Raw genomic sequence first — 16,901 nt, 5'->3', positions numbered from 1 at the left:
GCCTAAAATTTTGGTGAGGAGGATCGTCGTTTTTTGGATTAAAACAGGGCCCTGCATCATTTGCTGTGCTTTGCTAGCCGCGTGGCTTGCGTGCTTGCTTAGCCGCTGCTGCCATTAAGTGGAGAATAATTTCCTCTACGATACGTTCGGATAGATTTCTGTGCCTTTCTTAATTATGTCTTGCCGAGGGCAAAAGTGCTGGGAAGCAGCGAGGTTAATGCAAAAATCTGTTGCTTCTAACGTACCTGACCTGAAGATTCATAAAAAGCCAATACCAATTCCCTTCCTCTACCATCGTTTAAGAAGAGTCTAAACAAGTGGCTCCCGAGATTTATTCCTTGTTGTCAAAAGCAATAGAATCGTTATCTCACGATTTCCTAACTGCGGTGTAGCTCGGGCAAAGCTTGCTCCGCGAGGCAAGCGATGCCTCGGTCCACGTGTCGGAGGCAGGGTTCGCTGGGAGGCCGCGGTCTGGGGGCGGAGGAGGGAGCGAGCGCGTTTCCCCTCGTGTCCCGTGATCCGGGTTGTCGGAGCAAATTTTAAGGGCGACGGCTCCAGGTGCTGCGCAGCATTTCTGTCTCGGAGATGAAAGGTCGCTGGGTTTTACGGTTCCCGCTAGTGACAGACCGCAAAATTGTGGCCCCGAGTTGTTCTTTCTAGCCTTTGCGAGTTCTCCAGACGAAAGCGCGTCAGCTGATGCGAACGCTCTCCTCTACGCGCTCTAAAACGTGCCCGCCGTCGTTAAAATCAAGCCGACGACTGCCGCGGTCTGCGCTGCCCCGCCTGGCCCGGCAAAAGCCCCCCGGGAGTCCCCCCTCCTCCTCCTCCTCCGGGCAGGGCTGCACCCCCCTGGCGGCAGACCCTTCTGCTGCTCCGCTGACCAAAAAGCCGGGTGCAAGTTCAGACTAAACGGATCTGGGCTGCTGGGGGAAGACGAGAGGTGAGGGAAGGCGAGCAAAGGGCAGCCGGAGGCTCCCGCGCGCCTCTGCTCTCCTGCTTTTACAAAGGGCTCCTGCAGAACGGTTTCCAGAAATAATCTCAACATTAGCAAAAATTCATCATCGCGGGGGATTTTATGGCACAGCTGTGTCGCAGGAATTAATTTTAAAAAGCCAGTAAATAYGGCAGTACAATTGTTAACTTTTTCGCCTCTCTGAAGTGTGAAATTCTTTTCAGAGCATTTCAAAGGTGCCTTCGCCCATTTACACGTACATTAACGCCATTGCTAAAATACTAGGCTTTGCCTCGGCTTTTTCATTTTCTGGGGGGATGAACCAAACAAGYGTTATAAATCTCTGTTTGGGGGTCTGGCGTTGCTTTTAATTTAATTTTTGTTGCCAGCGAACCTCAACAAAAGAATTAGTTACACAACAAGACAGATAAAAGCTAACGTGTCCACRATGAAATACTTCCTGGCACGTGTGTGCTTACGCACTTCGGGCTTCTGGAGACATTCGTGATGAAATACTGGGCAGCAGAAAGACGTTTCATAGATAAGCTGTCACTGAGTCTTTAATTAAAGTTTTAAATTATCACAGTTGAAACAGATTTCAGAAGAAACGGTCTGATCCTGCTCTCCTCACACGAGCAAAAACCCCTTTGACCTTCAACAGGTTTTACTTTGGTAAAATAGCATGTATTGAGGCGTAGCTGCTACGGATATTTATTCTAATATGCTATAAATATTAATAATTTCATACCAGTATCTTYGTCTTTGAGGGCCTGAGCACAAAAGAAAGTAAATAATAATTTATTTCCATGCATATAAAGCCACATTTTACCTAAGCTGCTCTCTTAATTTACTCAGAATATAAACTTGCTGCTCATTATTTTTTGGTCTGAGTTAATTTGAAATAAGCATGCTGCACCCTGCTCTGTGCCTCCTGTAACAGAGTGTGTTTTGCCCAGAAAACCCCCGAGGATTTTCAAAGCGCGGAGAAACTGAGGACAGCCTTTCCGCTCACAAACAGATAAGCTTCACGTTTGTCCCTGAGTGGATTTTGCGCGCAGCTACRGCGCCCAGCAACCCGGGGCTTTGACCCTCAACGCTGCCTTTTCCTAGCAAGCTCTTTGCACCAGGCTCTGGAGAAACCTCYTTTTTTCTAAGCTGGAGATTTTTTGAAGTCTCCAAGGGCTGCAGATGTGTCCAGTTTGCCTCCACGTAGCTTTGGGTAAGCTCAGCCGTAGAGGAGCAGGAGAGCTGGTGGTGGCACACGTGTGTGATGGGCAGCCCGTGTGAGCGTGGGCAGGCAGCCACCGGGCAAGGCTGCAACGTGCCTTGAAAGATCTCCTCCACTCTCTGTCCTGCTGCGAAGGTGGTGATGCGGCAGGAGGCTGGAGAAAGCTTTCTGATCCGGTGGTTCTGCCAGACCCTTGGGAGAYGACAGAGTCCCCGCAGTGCTTGCGAGGACAGGCTTAGCGCGTCCGTGAGGATGGGCGGGAGCCTTTGCGCTCATGCATTTCACCTCCTGCTCTCGGCATCCAGCCCCRAGACCCTTCCTGAGCACCCCAGCAGCTCTCTTCGGCCACGGCGGGTCTCAAGACCTCCACAAAAAGCCACCACAGAGCAGCTCACAGCCTCCAAGTTTCTTCTGATTCCTAATTTACATTTGAACCTCATTCTCCAGAGATAAGAGCAGATTAATTAACCAGYTACATTACTAAACTCCTTCAGCCATTTGATCTCATTTCCTTCCATAAATTACGCAAAGTTAATACTGATTATTACTTGGTGGGCAGACCTCAGCGGAAAATCTAGGTGTCACGGAGAGCGATTTTGCTGATTCAGTCGATGAACGGAGCTCTTCCTCCTGATTCAGTGYGACCACTGAAATCAGTGCCCAGCTATTGCCTTAGGGGGCAATGCGATGTGCTTAGTTTGCAGAACCTTTTAGCATTTGGGGGGAACAAAACRCTCCATATAAAAATAAATTATTGTGTTTTAGGTGAAGATAATGGATTAACCACTGTAAGCGATAAAAGTTGTTAACCACTATTGACAAAAGAGAACTTTTCCATGTGGTGTCTATTGTTCCAAATTATCTGATCTCTYGAAATGTGCCAAGTTTTTAATATCAAACAATCCAGTCCCTGCATATTAAGTTACCTGTGCTTTATTGCATAAACATAGCTTATTATTTGTCTGCARGATTTTGAACACTGAATCTCCAGGTCACTGTTTTGGAAAGCATCTGCTTCTAACGTGGTTAGTGACAAAAAAAATCAATGAGCTGTGGTGAAAAATAATTAAAAGTTTGAGAAAAAAAATGAAAGTTTTGGGGACAGAGTGTTTTGTCTGCCATTTGATTATATACAACTGTTGCAGGATAAAGATGAYACAGAAAATGTGGCAAGAGGACAAGAGAAGACTTCAAATTCGTTTGCTTTATGGAGAACAGTGGCTTGGAGCCATGGGGAAGTTCCTTTAGGGAAAAAAAAAACTAAATAAAATCCTCTTCTAATTTATTTCAGGAAGTCCTGAAATGGCCAGATTTTAAGATTGCAGTAAAAACCCCATCAGTCAAAGTCTATGCAATATGCTGATTGATTGTGCAGATGCAAGTTGGTTGTGACCAGCCAAGAAGAAGACGAATCCCCCCCACGCTGGACGCCACAAACCTCTCCCCGGGCCCCGGAGACCAAAGCCAATAGCGTAGCCTTGCCGCAACGTCCTTCTCGTGAAGCATTCGTGCCCACCGGCCGCTCTCCGTTCGGATGGCCCACTGGGGAAAGCGCGAATGACCTGCTTGTCTTCCGACAGTGCTTGTCCGGCGCTCAGTGGCCGGTGGTTGTTTCACAGCTGACGCTGTGGCGTTGCGGTCCTGATACGACACCCTCATCCCAGATCAGGAGTCTGCTCCCGTTTTTCCGGTGTTCGTAGAAGCAGCCGTAACCGCTGTGATGGCAGAGCCTAGTACACAAGAGGCTTCATTTCTGACTATGAAAATCCGTGGTTTTAGAAGGTTGTATGCCAAAGAAAAATTCAGAAAATGACTAAAAAGGATGGAGTTTTTTGTTTGTTCGTCAGCTGATGTTCTTTTGTGTTTACCAGCAAGAATGTAAACTGTGGTACCCTGTTAGCTCAATTAAAGGAATGATTTGATTACCAGTAGGGGAGAAAAGGATATATCTGAAATCTCGTAAATCAAGACTGAAGACAAGATGGTAYATTTGGGCCAAGTAGCCACTGGGCTAACAAAATACATCAATACAGGCTTTCCTATTTTGAAAGGARGTAATTTCACTGTAATGGATTTTCAGTGGAGCTGGCTGACCACCACTTTGGGGCGTGTGAGTAAAGAAAGGCTCAGAGGAGCTGCGTTCACTGCTGTGAGCCAGCTGTGTGGGTATCTTGAAAGGGCTAACCCTGCCACTGCTTCTGGAARTCTCACTCGGTCGGATTATTCACGTGCACAGATGCTTTGCTGACTCAAGACCATAACCTCCTCCTTGTGGACACAGCTGTTRGAAGAGCCATCTACTAATGGTGAAAGGCTTTGGGAAGGTGAATAGAGATTAAGCCTCCCAAAATTAGCCATCCTTACGCTGGATAACATTCAGGGGTTGAATTTGCCACTCCTGAAGCTTAGAAGAAGGAGAGACTAAAAGAGGAGATAGAGAGGAAAAGCCTCTCCTCAGAGAACAAAAAAGACATGAGCCGAGCAGCGGTTAATGTGATTAACTCTATCGCACAGCTCAGTGCTCACACAAAGCGGGGGCTGCTGGACCACATAGCGTAAGAACGACGGGGATCCTGCTGGAAAAAAAACAATTTGGAGAGTGCCGTGGTGGGAGGGCTGCCAGACAGCCGCGTGGCTGGAGCTTCCTGCTCAGCTAAGTGCTCCCCAAGCATTTGTGGTGTTTCCCGTACGTAWGCCCACGAAGCAGGAAAAGGTCAATCCACATGTAACGCAAGGCAGGAGAAGACTCTGCCAGACAGTCTAAGGCCAGGCAGGAACTGAAAGCCGCTCTCCGAAATTTGTACCCAAGGTCCTAACCATGTATCCGTGCTTCTACCCCTGCTGTACTTGTCCAGGAGAGCCCAAAATGAGTGTCTGCCGGCACCGCAAAGCAAGAGGTTAGAGAGGATTGTGAGAAGTCRTTTGTTGGCTGGGACCTACTCCAAAGCTCTCATTATGGGGACACAGCTCGCAGAGATGTGGGAAACAGGTTATATGGTCTGCGTTGTTCTTTAAACTCAGCAATATTTATGAAGGAGCATCTGCTCACCAGCGATTGTTTCCCCGTGGGAAAATGGTGCTGAAATTTGTGTGCACCAATCTGTGACAGAAGTGGTTGAAAATCCACCATTGTCACGGTAGCGTTTCATAGGAGAGGGGGTGGACTTTTTGAGGAAAAAGATCTCCGATTCAGGTTGTGAAACCAGATTTCTTTTGCAGAACACAAACAGTCCAGGCAGTACTGAAATTAAAGTAGAYGTGGTGTTACTTATTCCCCAGCTAATCAGATTCTTGGTGTAATTTAAAAGAGCGTAAGTAAGTGACATTTTTATCCAATTATGTTACTGTAAACCATTTTGCTGCAAGAGAGGCCTAGAGCCAAATCCTGAGCCAGTGTCACTTGGTGCAATGCAGGCAGAGTTGGTTTACTCTGATTTACTCTAGTTGAGGATCTGGCCTGCAAGAGCTAGTATCTCCAGGTGACACGCAGGCAAATTGCGAGAAGCTGTGGTGTTTTGCATGGTCAGGCTTTCTAAAAGGATTAGAGATGGGTTTGCTTTTGCTGCTCGAGAAGGTTGGGATTATTAGGTATATCTGTATGAGAAGAGTGGCAGACACTGTCTTCATGTATTTCTAATATAATGAATGTTTAATGCTTCTTTTATTGGAGCCTACCTATACGTAGAGGACCTGTAACAAGGGGTTGACTTATGTCTAATAATTGATGTTTGAGCTGCTCTTTTTACATGAAATGCAGACTTTACAGAGCAAAGAGATTGTAATGAAAATGTGAATTAAAGATTAGAGCTAAACAAGTTCTTAGAAAACTCAGAATTAAAGAAGGCACTGAGAAGGTTTCTCCTCTTGCTTCCTTTCTCTCCCCCTGCCTTTCCTAAGCTCAACATCCTCGCTGCTCCTTTGGTGGAGTCCCTCATTTCAGCCGCAGTCTTCTGTCTCTTCTACACCTACRTGCCTCTGCGAGTGAAATCATTGCAGTAATCTCACGCTGGGTATTACTATGTGTTTGCACATCATCCTAGCCTGTTAAGCTTGCAAACTCACCAGTCAGTTTGGCTGGAGAGACACGAAAATATTTTTCAGATGCATTTTTCTTCATCTCTCTCCCTGATTTGCTGACAGAACAACTCTCCTGGGGAGAATGAAAATAAGTTTGCAAGAACCAGTGTGCCAGAGGAACCCACAATTTGTTACAGCATATGTCCAGGTGAGGGTGGTGGAGTGTTATTTATACATGGAGGAGATGCTACTGATTTTTTCTCTTTGTGTGGAAGCAGTTAAGCCCTGCAGCCAGGAGAAGCATATACCTACAGTAGGACAGGAAAAGATGGGTACATGCCAGCAGATATTGCTGGCTCCTAATTTTTAGAGACTTTCTTCAGCCCGTGAACATCAGCATCCGTTTCCTTCCACTGCTTTGGCATGTGCCATCTCCATCTTGGTTAGGTGTCTTTGCGCTCTGGCTTTCCACGGGTGTTTTCACCCTCTTCGCGCAGGTCTAGGAGCTTAGTGATAGGGTATCGGTCCCAGAGGGCCTGTCTCACCTCAATTCCTGTAGCACAGGGTGCAGGAGCTTGCAGGTTAGGGGTAGTTATTTCTTACTTCTTCTGCTTTTGTGTAGAAAACGCTTCTGCGTCGTTGGTCTGAATTAAGTAGCTAAGGCTGAAGAGTTTGGGCTTGGTTGTCAGCAGACACATAAAAGGCTGCTGAAAAGGGGGAGAGAGTGTTATCTTCCCTTTGGCTGTTCATGGGAGAGGTCAGTGTGGCTCAGTTCTTCAGAGTCTCTGGCCAAAATAYAGGAGATCCGGGCAGCGAGTTCCCACGCAGGACCTCTGATGGTCAGCACTGCRTAGGGAGCGATGGACAGCCCTCCTTTTAGTTCAGGCAACGCACACAAGAAAGTTAKGTCTTAGGGCAAAGAGGGCACCTGGTGGGGCCTGGAGGAGGTCCAAGGAGAAGTGTTACRCAATGAGGATGTGGCCAGGCTTTGCCGTGTGGCATTAGTGCCAGAGAAGAGTCCCTCACCCCGTGTTTTTTAGCAGCATAGATGTGCAAACTGAGTCCCTCGATGAGAAAAGCTGCCACTGAACTCCTATTCATAATCGTTTTTGTCTCTGGAAGCACTAAGCCAAGGTTAAGCATGTGCAGCGCACACCAGGAGACTCCTTGCGTAGAGACTTGGGCTGCAGAGCTTACACCTGCCCTGGAGAACGGGYAGGGGAGGAGACACACAGCAGGGAAGCGATGTCCCCAGTGTAGTATCAATAGGTCACTAGCAAAGACRGTGATGGCGTCACGTTCCTCCTAACTTCTGTCTGTATCCTGAGGATAAACTGCTTTCCTGCTGGGCTGAAGGAACGCGTCCCCTGGGGTGTAGGTGCGTACGAGGTGGATCTCCTTACGTGGTGACTCTTAGCAAGCTCACGTGCCCTTCTTTCTTTGTCATTTCYGTCTGTAGGCAAATTTTTGAAACTTTGAAGAGAAAGCCATAAAAATCAGAGTTTGCTCCTGATAGAAAAATCACAAAATCAGACTTAAATCCTCCAAACAGCAGGTAAAACACCAAAACTGTCAGGCCTCTCTAAAAAATAGAGTTCCGGTGAAGGTGCCTTGTCCACGATGCCTTTAACAACCAGCACAGATTCAGAAAAGGTGTGATGTAATCAAATACAGGATTTAACCTTTTTCTTGACAAAGGATGCTAAATATAAGTTGTGTTTCATCTCCCAGGAATAGGGAAACGCAGTCAAAGCTTCCCACAGAGATCCCAGTGCTCTTCCATCCTCATCACGTGCGGTCTACACCGTGTGCACAATGCTGTATTTCTTCTTCATAGGGGCGGGGGTGCAGGTTTCCTCTCCTCTGATAAACTCCAGGAAGTACATATTCCACTTTTGCCCATTTCTGGAATTGGAAATACCACATATAGGTAGTTTGAAGGAAAAAAAATGATAAGAACCAGTCCCATAACCAATGTAAGTGGGTATAACTCATTTTACATGAAATGAGCCACATTTGAGTCCTGCGTTTTATGGTGCTAGAGAAGGCTGTGTTTCTTAGAGTGAAGGGAACAGGAGCTAGTACGCCAAAAATAGAAAATACCTATGTCCTGCACATTGATCTATTGAGAGAAATGAATTGTGAGGATCTGAACAAGAAGATCTCTGAGTTTTTCAAGGCTCAGATTTTTTTTTTTTTTTTTACTACAGCTGGTTGAGATTATTTGAAGAAGATTGGAATAAGTTGGGTCAGAAAATGCTGACTTACTGAAATATCCCACGGGGGGAAAGGCCAATTATAGAAAACTTTCTGTTTTTATATTTAAAAAGATTAAAAAAGAAAGTTTGAAATTATCAGATACTCCAGTTTCATGCTTTCAAAAAAACCTGATTCAAATTGGAGGGGGGAGGTGACACATGATTTTACATGTAGATCTTTATTTCATGATTTAGAACATTTTAAATMAAAAAGATAAAAATGATGAGACCTTTTTTTTTTTGCCAGATTCAGTCAAACTGCTCTGATTTGTTTCAAAATGAAAGGGTTTGCAACCTTGACTTTTCATTCCCACTCCAAGGGGAGGGGGGAGAGCAGAAATCTCGGATTGYAATGGGAAACTTCCTTCCCGCTCAGCTCTCATCGTTGCCTTGGTAAGTAGACAGATTCAGGATGGGATTAAAATAGTCCTTTTCTGCAGTTGACCTGTCTCCTGGGGGCTTCCAGCCTTCACACCTGGCTGGCGAGAGCTGAAGGCACTTCTCAGGAAATTCTCCGCTCCTTGCRGGATCAGGCCTGTAGACTTTGCTATTTGCAACTACACCTTTAATTATATTTTCTTTCTTAAAAAAAAATAAAAATAAAATGCTTGGGAAATGCCAGGAGAGGTGGGTAGGCGACCAAGGAACTCCTTGAGCGTGTGGATTGCAYGCCTGAGCTGGGTTTGCATCAGCAGCGGATGCGTCATTCCTTATCTCCCGGCAAGCRCGGGCTGGCAGCAGAGTCTTCCGGGCAGCGCGGCGATCGCACACTCGCTCGCTAGGTTACAGATCAGGGCAGCGGGTGCCAAATATTAATGAAAGAGTTGAGCTCGCTTTTGTTTGACACGCTGCGGTTGATTCGCGTGAGGCTCTTGTATCCTCACGGTGCTACAAGGAAAGCCACGAGGGATAATTTTGGGTTACTTCTCAAGCTGTGTCATGCAAAAATGAAATGCATTACAGGAAAAGTTGAACAGTAATTATTAGGGACTTCGAAAACAGTGATTAAAAATGGAAACCTGTCCACAATAGTACTAATTAGATTTATTCACTATATTTTGCACAGAAACCACGTTGTTTTTCTCAGCTGGGTTCGTGCCTCCGCTTCCCTAGAGAGCTCCCGCTGCGATCTGATTTCGAAGGCTGGCGTCAGTCGGCCTGGCTTCGTGGAAACACAGGGTTTTTCAGCAGCCGAGGATTTGGCCCGCTCCGACTGTTCATTATAGCTTGGTAATGAAGTTGTTACAAGGAAAAAAAAAAAATAGCCAGGGCCAGTTAACGGGCCTCGCGTGGTTTGAGGCAGGGCTGCCGCCCCACGGGTAGGCTCGCGAGTGCCACCCGGAGGAGATGCCCTCCCTGTCTGCTGGGCCGAGACCGAATCCGCAGCCAGAGGAGGGTAGGTTTATTATCTTCTCCTGGAGCTGATGACGGGGCAGCAAATAGGAGGGGAGACTGCGTGCCGCAGATAAGGAAGGAGCAGATGGGTGGGAGAATGGGAATAAACTTCCATTTCGTGGCCTTCGTAGTGCAGTGTCCGGCGTTGTGAGCAACAGCTGTCTTCACGTCAAGAGCAAACCGATCTGAAGGCAGAACCTGTCAGGAAGGGGAATTTGTTTGGGGTAGAAGGGTCCACACTCCSTCTGCACTGCTGCTGCAGTAAACCCTCTTTGGTCCATGGCAAGCGCTGGCCAAAAAGATCTTGCCACAATCTCTGTGACTAAGGGACTGAGAAACACGGAGAGCTTTGCTTGGGTGTCTCCTCGCTCGGTGCTCTTGCTGCTCCGTGTGAGTGGCCCACACCCTTACGCTGGATAGTTTCACCTGTGTCTGGAGGACTTCTCTGCCCAAATGCTGCATTGCACGCGTTAGCGTTTCGGTGGATGCTTGAAAGCACCGTTACTTGCCGTCTGCGTAACCTGCGCTCTCCTGTTTGCTTTCTTCATCTYTGGGAAGAGCCGTCGGCGCTTTCCCTCCTAGCTCACCACCAGCTTCGCATGTGATCAGCCCAAAAGCAGCAACTCCTAAACGCAGGTTAAACAAAGCGTCGTTGCTCTTCTCTAGGCAGCGACGAGATTAGAGGAGACTGTGGGCTAACTGGAAGCAGCGACAGTGACCGCGCTTGGCAGGTTCGCGTGTGATGCTGTTTGGCTTTCAGGCGTGCACCATCAAACCGGACCGGACAGGGAGCAAACAGGCTGTGCTTGCGCAGCYGCGGATTTGAGCTGGCGCTGAAACGCGGCGTTTGAAAGCGTTCCCTCGTCGAAACAGGATTTGCTGAACGTTTAGGGTTGTGCTCAAGGATCGCTGCCCGAGAGCTGGTTACGCTGAAGCCCGCTTAGCACCGCAGGGTTTCTGTGAGCACGGACGAGATTTATCCTCCGCGTAACGTTTTCTTGGACAGGTTATTGCGTTCATCCCCCGAATAAGCTTATTAGGGCTGAAATGTTCCACACCGGTAAAGCCAAAGCGGTGGTCAGTATAGAAGTGCTTGCGCACGTGGCACCTTTTTGTTGTCACGTAGGTGATGTTCATTACTGTCATTTGCAGGGGGTTTTGCTGCGCCTGTGTCTGTCAGTGTCCTGCCCACCGTTGTCCAGCCAAACTACGGCCCAGAAAAAGGCCTGCTTAGCGTCAGGCTCACAAATGCGTTTCTTCAGCTTTACTTTCATTTAAGTGGTTTACATGAGAGATTTGCAGGAGGAAAAGGGCAGACCAGGAAATGTTTGCGGTTGTAGATCTTGCGCGCTAGATCTCCCAAATGTGTTGGTGGTCATAGGGCGTTACTTCATACCTCAGGAGGCCTGTGGGGTGACGGACGGGTGCTCTTTTGGACCACTATGGGCTTTTCCAGCATCTTGTTTGCCAGCAAGTGCAAGGGACGGGGCTTGTCCTTCAAGCCTCTGTTCACATGAGGTCTCCAACCTGAAGAAAGTGCAGTTTCTGCTATAACTTAGTGGAGCTTGGTGAGGGCAAAGAGCTCCTTGTGCTTTCTTTCCAGTGTAACGGTAATGAGAATTTAACTTGCTTGGGGCCAATTTCCCCATGTTATGCATCAAGGGGAGCAGTGGGGAGGAGGTAGCATGATACCGGCTCAGAAAAAGAGCCCCCCCCCACCATGTGCATTTGGGTTGTAAAGGTAGAAATGGGGAGGAGGGGGAGGAGAGTGAGTCTCTGACTCCTCCTTTATAGGAGAAAGCTTTTCTTGCAGCATCAGGTAGGTAATGTTGACAAATGACTGCGGTGTAACGTTCCTGGGCTGTACTGATAACACGTCCAATACGCTGTATTCTGTAGCTGCAAATTTCACCCGGCAGTGCCTGATTTTCATAGGCTCCTCGGATGAAATCTGCGGGCTCAGTTGATGATTTATGTTGTGCACTTCAGGACACTGTCTCTGGGCCAAAGGGCCCCACATTTTCCTTCTTTTTGGTGCTCCTGACCAAGCAGAGCTATCACCAGGCTGAACAGTGTCACCCTGCCCACTGTTTAGGAGTCCGTGCCCCTCTGTTCCCCCTGCTGTCCCAGGGGCCTGCTGCACGATCTCAGCTGCCATAGAGAGGGAGCCTTTCCTACAAGTAATAGTGGTGGCACCTTCAAACAGACACGTACCCAGCTTTATCCTGAGATTAAAAGCTTTCCGAGCCAGCAAGGTTGTTTATTATAGCTGGCCTTCTTGAGATTGTTGCGGAGGAATGAAGAGGAAAAATTAWAAATAAATAAATAAATAAAAGGATGAAAAGAATGCAAACAGAGTAACTTACGGTGCTGGCAACCTCTCAGCTTCCAAGGTCAGCTCTGATTTCATTTGGAAAGTGCCTTGCTCTTTTCAGCTGTTTCAGCTACTGGAGCCGCGTGTGCAGGGGGCCCATCTGGAAATGGGCTCCCAGTTTTCGGAAGCCCGTACGGGCTCGGCCCTGAGACCGCGTGCGCTGGCTGGCTGCGGGCATCGTGTGTTGAGGTTACGCTCATGTCCCCAGCCAGCCGTGGACTGCATCAGACGCTCTGCGGAGGAGGAGAGCGCCACGCATGAAGCCACCAAGCTTCACGTGTGCATAAAGCCTCCAAGGTCTCCCCAGGAATTTCTGAATTTCTGCCCTCATTTAGCTGCTGGGTTTTGCTCTGATCTGGATTTTTTAATTGCATGTGTGTTTTTATTTTTTAAACCGCATATAGTTTTTGAGTTCAGCTTTTGTTGCGTGCATTCGAGAGTACAAGAGCGCGTTTCGTTTTCTAGATTAGAAAATGCTCAGAGGTATAATCAGGTCTTTCCACAGTATTTAATTATCCATAATTAAAGGCATCCACACAAAGTGCAGGATTTTCAAAGATTGTTCTTGTGTTACATTGCTAATAAATTAAGTAATTAATTGGCATTAAAAAATACAATAGGAAACATCAATCTTTTAAAGTAAAGCCTTTTTTTAAAGCATTTTTGTGAAATCATTAACTTGTATCAGGCCAGTAGCTGTTCTAGTGTCTAAATCCCCTTTCTAGTTTAAAAAAGCATTTCCAGGGGAAACAAATGAAAGGCAAACAAGCAGGCAGTACTCACTAAAGAGTGCGAAACGGCTCAGATATGTGGAAGTTCATATTCCATGTGCGGTGCATCAGTTTGCGTTGTCTGCCCCTCCATGTCTGTTCCTCTGATAATAATGCCTGGATAATAATAATAATGATAATGATAATAATACCTTTACTTAGTGGTAAGTAATTAAGACAGAAATTCTGAAATTTTTTGGGGGGCAGGGAAAGGGAATCATATGAATTTACTATAAATTTGCCCAAGCTTTCATCATTTCTAGTTGCTATCTTACAGTGCAAAATAGCTATCCTGTCCTGTCACCTCAGAATAATATCATACGGCATCTGCTTGAGTATAAAAGGCTGCATAGATTGTGGTAATGCATTTTGTAGTGGCACCCGGAATTATTAGCACGGGAAAGTACAATCCTTTTCCATTTGGTGATTTAGTTAAATGCAGCCATTCACATGCAAAACCGGCGCTGCTCATTTTATTCTTATTAGCAACCTGACTCTTTGCGCGGTGCCATTAGAAAGCATTGTGCAAATGCCATGGATACCATTGAATTCAGGTTACGTGGTGGGTCCTCAGAAGAGAAGAGTCTGGGGAGGAGACGTGGGTTAAAGCTGGTTCCACAGCTAGACGTGCTGCAGGACGTTGGAGACGTATCCCAGGAGATGAGTTTGTGCATCTGTTTTGGCAAGAAGCAGCGACCGGTGGGTCCTCTATAGGTCCCTGCGTCCTTGGTGGGGTTTGGTGAACTCRTGTGCACCATTGTGGCCCCATCAACCCTGCCATGACCCTTCCACCTCCTCCAAATGAATCGAGCTGGGTATCTTGCACAGCTGCCCAGTATCTCGTCTTTCCTCTCCAAAAGAGGGGTTAGGGGTTACCCAGGGGGAATTTCTTCTCTCGAATCACTTCTCCCTTCCTTGTCCCAGCCAGGAAATTAAATACCCCAAACAAATTAGGAAATTAAAGTTCTGCCATTGTGTTTATTCCCTTTCTCCATGCAATCCATCATTTATAAAGGAAGATCTGTGCAGGAGTGGAAGAACCCGCTGTACAGCTAGACCTGAAGGTTGAGGTGGGATTTTTATTCATCGAATTTATAAGAAGGAAGAAAGGCGACTCCACAGGCCAGATCCTCTTGGCTGGGTTATTGGCCCTGCTTGGCCCAGCTGGCCTGCAGAAGTGTTTGGCCTTCAGCTGGAAAGGGGACCTTTGGTGAGAAGCTCAAACGTAGACAGCCAACTTCTAGGTATGTTCACGTACATTGAATTCCCCTTTCATCTGCGTCTTGCCTCCMTATGGCCAGTTATTTCTGCGTCTGTCGTTACGAAGACCAGGAGCACTGGGAACAGTGGGGTTCTCAGAAAACTGTGGGTGTCTGTCTTTCTGGGACACACAAAATGTGCAAATTGGTCAAAAGTGGACCCGGAAGACTCGGCGATTTAAACATGAAACAGGGTAGAAATAAATCATTTCAGAAGCAGCCCTGTGACATGAAAAAASTTCTTTGTTTTCCTTTGAAATCCTGCTTCTAACGCAACCTAACGTTCAAAATGTTCGTGGGAAAAAGTTGTCTCCAGGTGGAAAAAAAAGWAAGAGGAATGGTTTGATACTCTCARTATGTCACCTTTTGTATCTCCTGCGGAAAGGCCTAAGGTGTTTTTCTACCAAATGACGCATTCCCCCATAATTACTGTGATTTCAGCRGTGCTGTCGTTATCGGAGGTGGGATGATGTCTGTTCGGGACATTCCTGTTGAGCTGTGGTTTCCTGCAGCTACGGAAACTCTTCCACCCCCTTGGCAGAGTGTTGCACAGCCAATAGCTGCATTTTACCAAAAAATAACCGTTGCCTAAATTGGCTTTCCTAGCAGCACTGCTATCATCATGCATTAACTGCTGCAGTTTCATTATCAAGCAGTGGTTTGGTTTTAGTTTTTTTTCTTTTCTTTAATTGAATGCACATTTAAATGGAAATTTCACGTGATTATGTAGTAATGCTGCTTCCTTCCTTTTTTTTTTTTTTTTTCATTTTAAAAGAACTGTTTTGTCCAAATCTGGCACAATCACAGTTTCTGTCTCATTTATGGCTGATATATATATATAAAAAAACATAAAACATCATGCACAGCTGTAGTGGCCAAGTTAGATTCAATTCTGGCTTTATGTTGATTTGACATGCAGCCAGCTCTCTTCCATATATCATCCGTGACTGCATTTAAGGGTGAAATACTGTTTGAATCCTTACTCTGAACGTGGGATTTTTTTTTTCCCAAAGAAAAAAGACATTAAAACGTTAAAATGGGCCATAAAAATCATTAAATTTTCACACAGAGCACAACCAAGAGGTGATGAAGTTGGCCGAAAACTCAAATGATACAGCAAATAAAGTCCTGGTTAGTGCTGCTTTGTTGTTAACCTTCCCCTTGGAATGGAGATACCCAGCCAGAGGGCAGAGATACGGATACTTCGGAAATCGATGGATACTTCGCCGTTTGCTTCAGTAGTACAGGACGGTGCACGTCAGCTTCTTGCCCTCTYGGGGCATACTTCTGCACCTACCTAAGGTCCAGCTTTTTATTTGGACRTCCTGGCTTTGGCCGTTGATTTTACCTACGACGTCGCTGGCTGACGCAGCGTTTGAATGGCAGCTTTATTCATTTATTTGCTTTGAATGAATCTATTCTACAGCTACTCCCCCCAAAAGCCCCCTTAGTTGCTATGTTTGATGCATTAAGTCAGTGAGTTTTGCAAAATATCTATTTAGACAACTTTTTAGAACTTGCCACTTACCTGCCAGGTTATAATGACCTAGGAAGAGCTTTCGCTGCCTGCCATTAAAATCTACTTACATTTTTAAAAACAAATATTAGCCACCTAAAATTCTAGGCTGTCTGCAAAGAGATTTTGAAGCGCGAGTCCTTTTATACTGGTCAGGTGAGTGTTGACACACGTGTTGCTTAATCGGTCGCTGTTTCCTGCGATATTTGAGGTGTTACATTTTTCCTTTTTCAGCGTTGAATGTGCTCCATAAAAAATCTGATCCCCCAAAAAGGTCCATAGCTGCTTTATATGCACAGTATCTTCCCTTGCAATGCTGACTACCTTGCATATGCATTTTTTAACATAAGCTAAAATTTTCAGTGCTGATTAAAGTATTTGCTCACAGGGAGCCTATTAAGTTGAATAGGAATTTAGTGTGCAAATCCTGTAGGTGACTTTTTGAAAACGCCAACCTGCATTTTGTATGAAAAGATGAAAGGGGTGGAGGGGACTCCTTAAGGACAGCTCTGCAGTCTTGCTCTTGCAGACTTGCTCTTCCGCTGTCCGAGACCTGATCTTGAGACCTGATCTTGAGAGCGCGTTGGCTCCCCGCCGTGACTGTGGTGCCAGTGGTTTGACTTCAACAACGTACTTAAATTAGGGGATATAGTTCAGGCGGCAGAGTGCGCGGATTAGGTAAATTACGAATTTGACAACCTCTTAATCTGCTGTCAATAAGATTGAGACATCCGTCGGGATGTCTCCCTAGTTTGCTTGGGGGGTGGCTGCTCGTGGTTAAGACCTAGCGCAAGCCACCGGTGAGCTGCGACGCGTCGTGCAAAGCGGCGTGTGCTAGATCAGTCCCCGTCAYCGGGAGCCAGATCGTGAGTGAGGGAACTCGAGGCAGACCCCTGCGCTCGGCAGCCTCCAAYGCGGCGGCCGCCGGCGGCTCCCGGGGCGAATCCCTGTATTTATCTGTCTCGTGGATAAATACGTGAGAGGGGCTCCTCTCAGCAGAGGGGACAAGCCACGTGGCCGGGAGCTCTTTGCAAGTGAGCAAGCACTGTCTGTCCTGGAGAGTGAAGGCCAAGACTTGATAGGAAAGCTTGAACACACCTCCTTTTCTTGCAGGAAAAGACTGAATGAAAGC

At 46.6% G+C, this 16,901-nt stretch overlaps 1 protein-coding gene across 2 annotated transcripts in view; it reads left to right on the top strand.

The window, feature by feature from the left end:
- Positions 1–16,901, top strand: part of VWC2L (von Willebrand factor C domain containing 2 like) — a 46,487-nt gene that overhangs the window by 23,425 nt on the left and 6,161 nt on the right. Inside the window, exon 4 of one of the 2 annotated variants that reach the window (XM_085299322.1) lies at positions 3,472–5,643. The exons of the other annotated variant lie outside the window; for it this stretch is intronic. Coding sequence (XP_085155448.1) covers positions 3,472–3,497 — 26 coding nt within the window. The 3' untranslated portion in view covers positions 3,498–5,643. Of the gene's footprint in view, positions 1–3,471; positions 5,644–16,901 lie in introns of those variants that run through there. 2 annotated transcript variants of the gene reach the window in all.

The sequence above is a fragment of the Rhea americana genome, unplaced genomic scaffold (genome assembly GCF_003343005.1).
Source record: "Rhea americana isolate MKP2758 unplaced genomic scaffold, rheAme1 scaffold_15, whole genome shotgun sequence".
Lineage (NCBI taxonomy): Eukaryota > Metazoa > Chordata > Aves > Rheiformes > Rheidae > Rhea > Rhea americana.
This window is presented reverse-complemented; position numbering and strand designations above follow the sequence as displayed.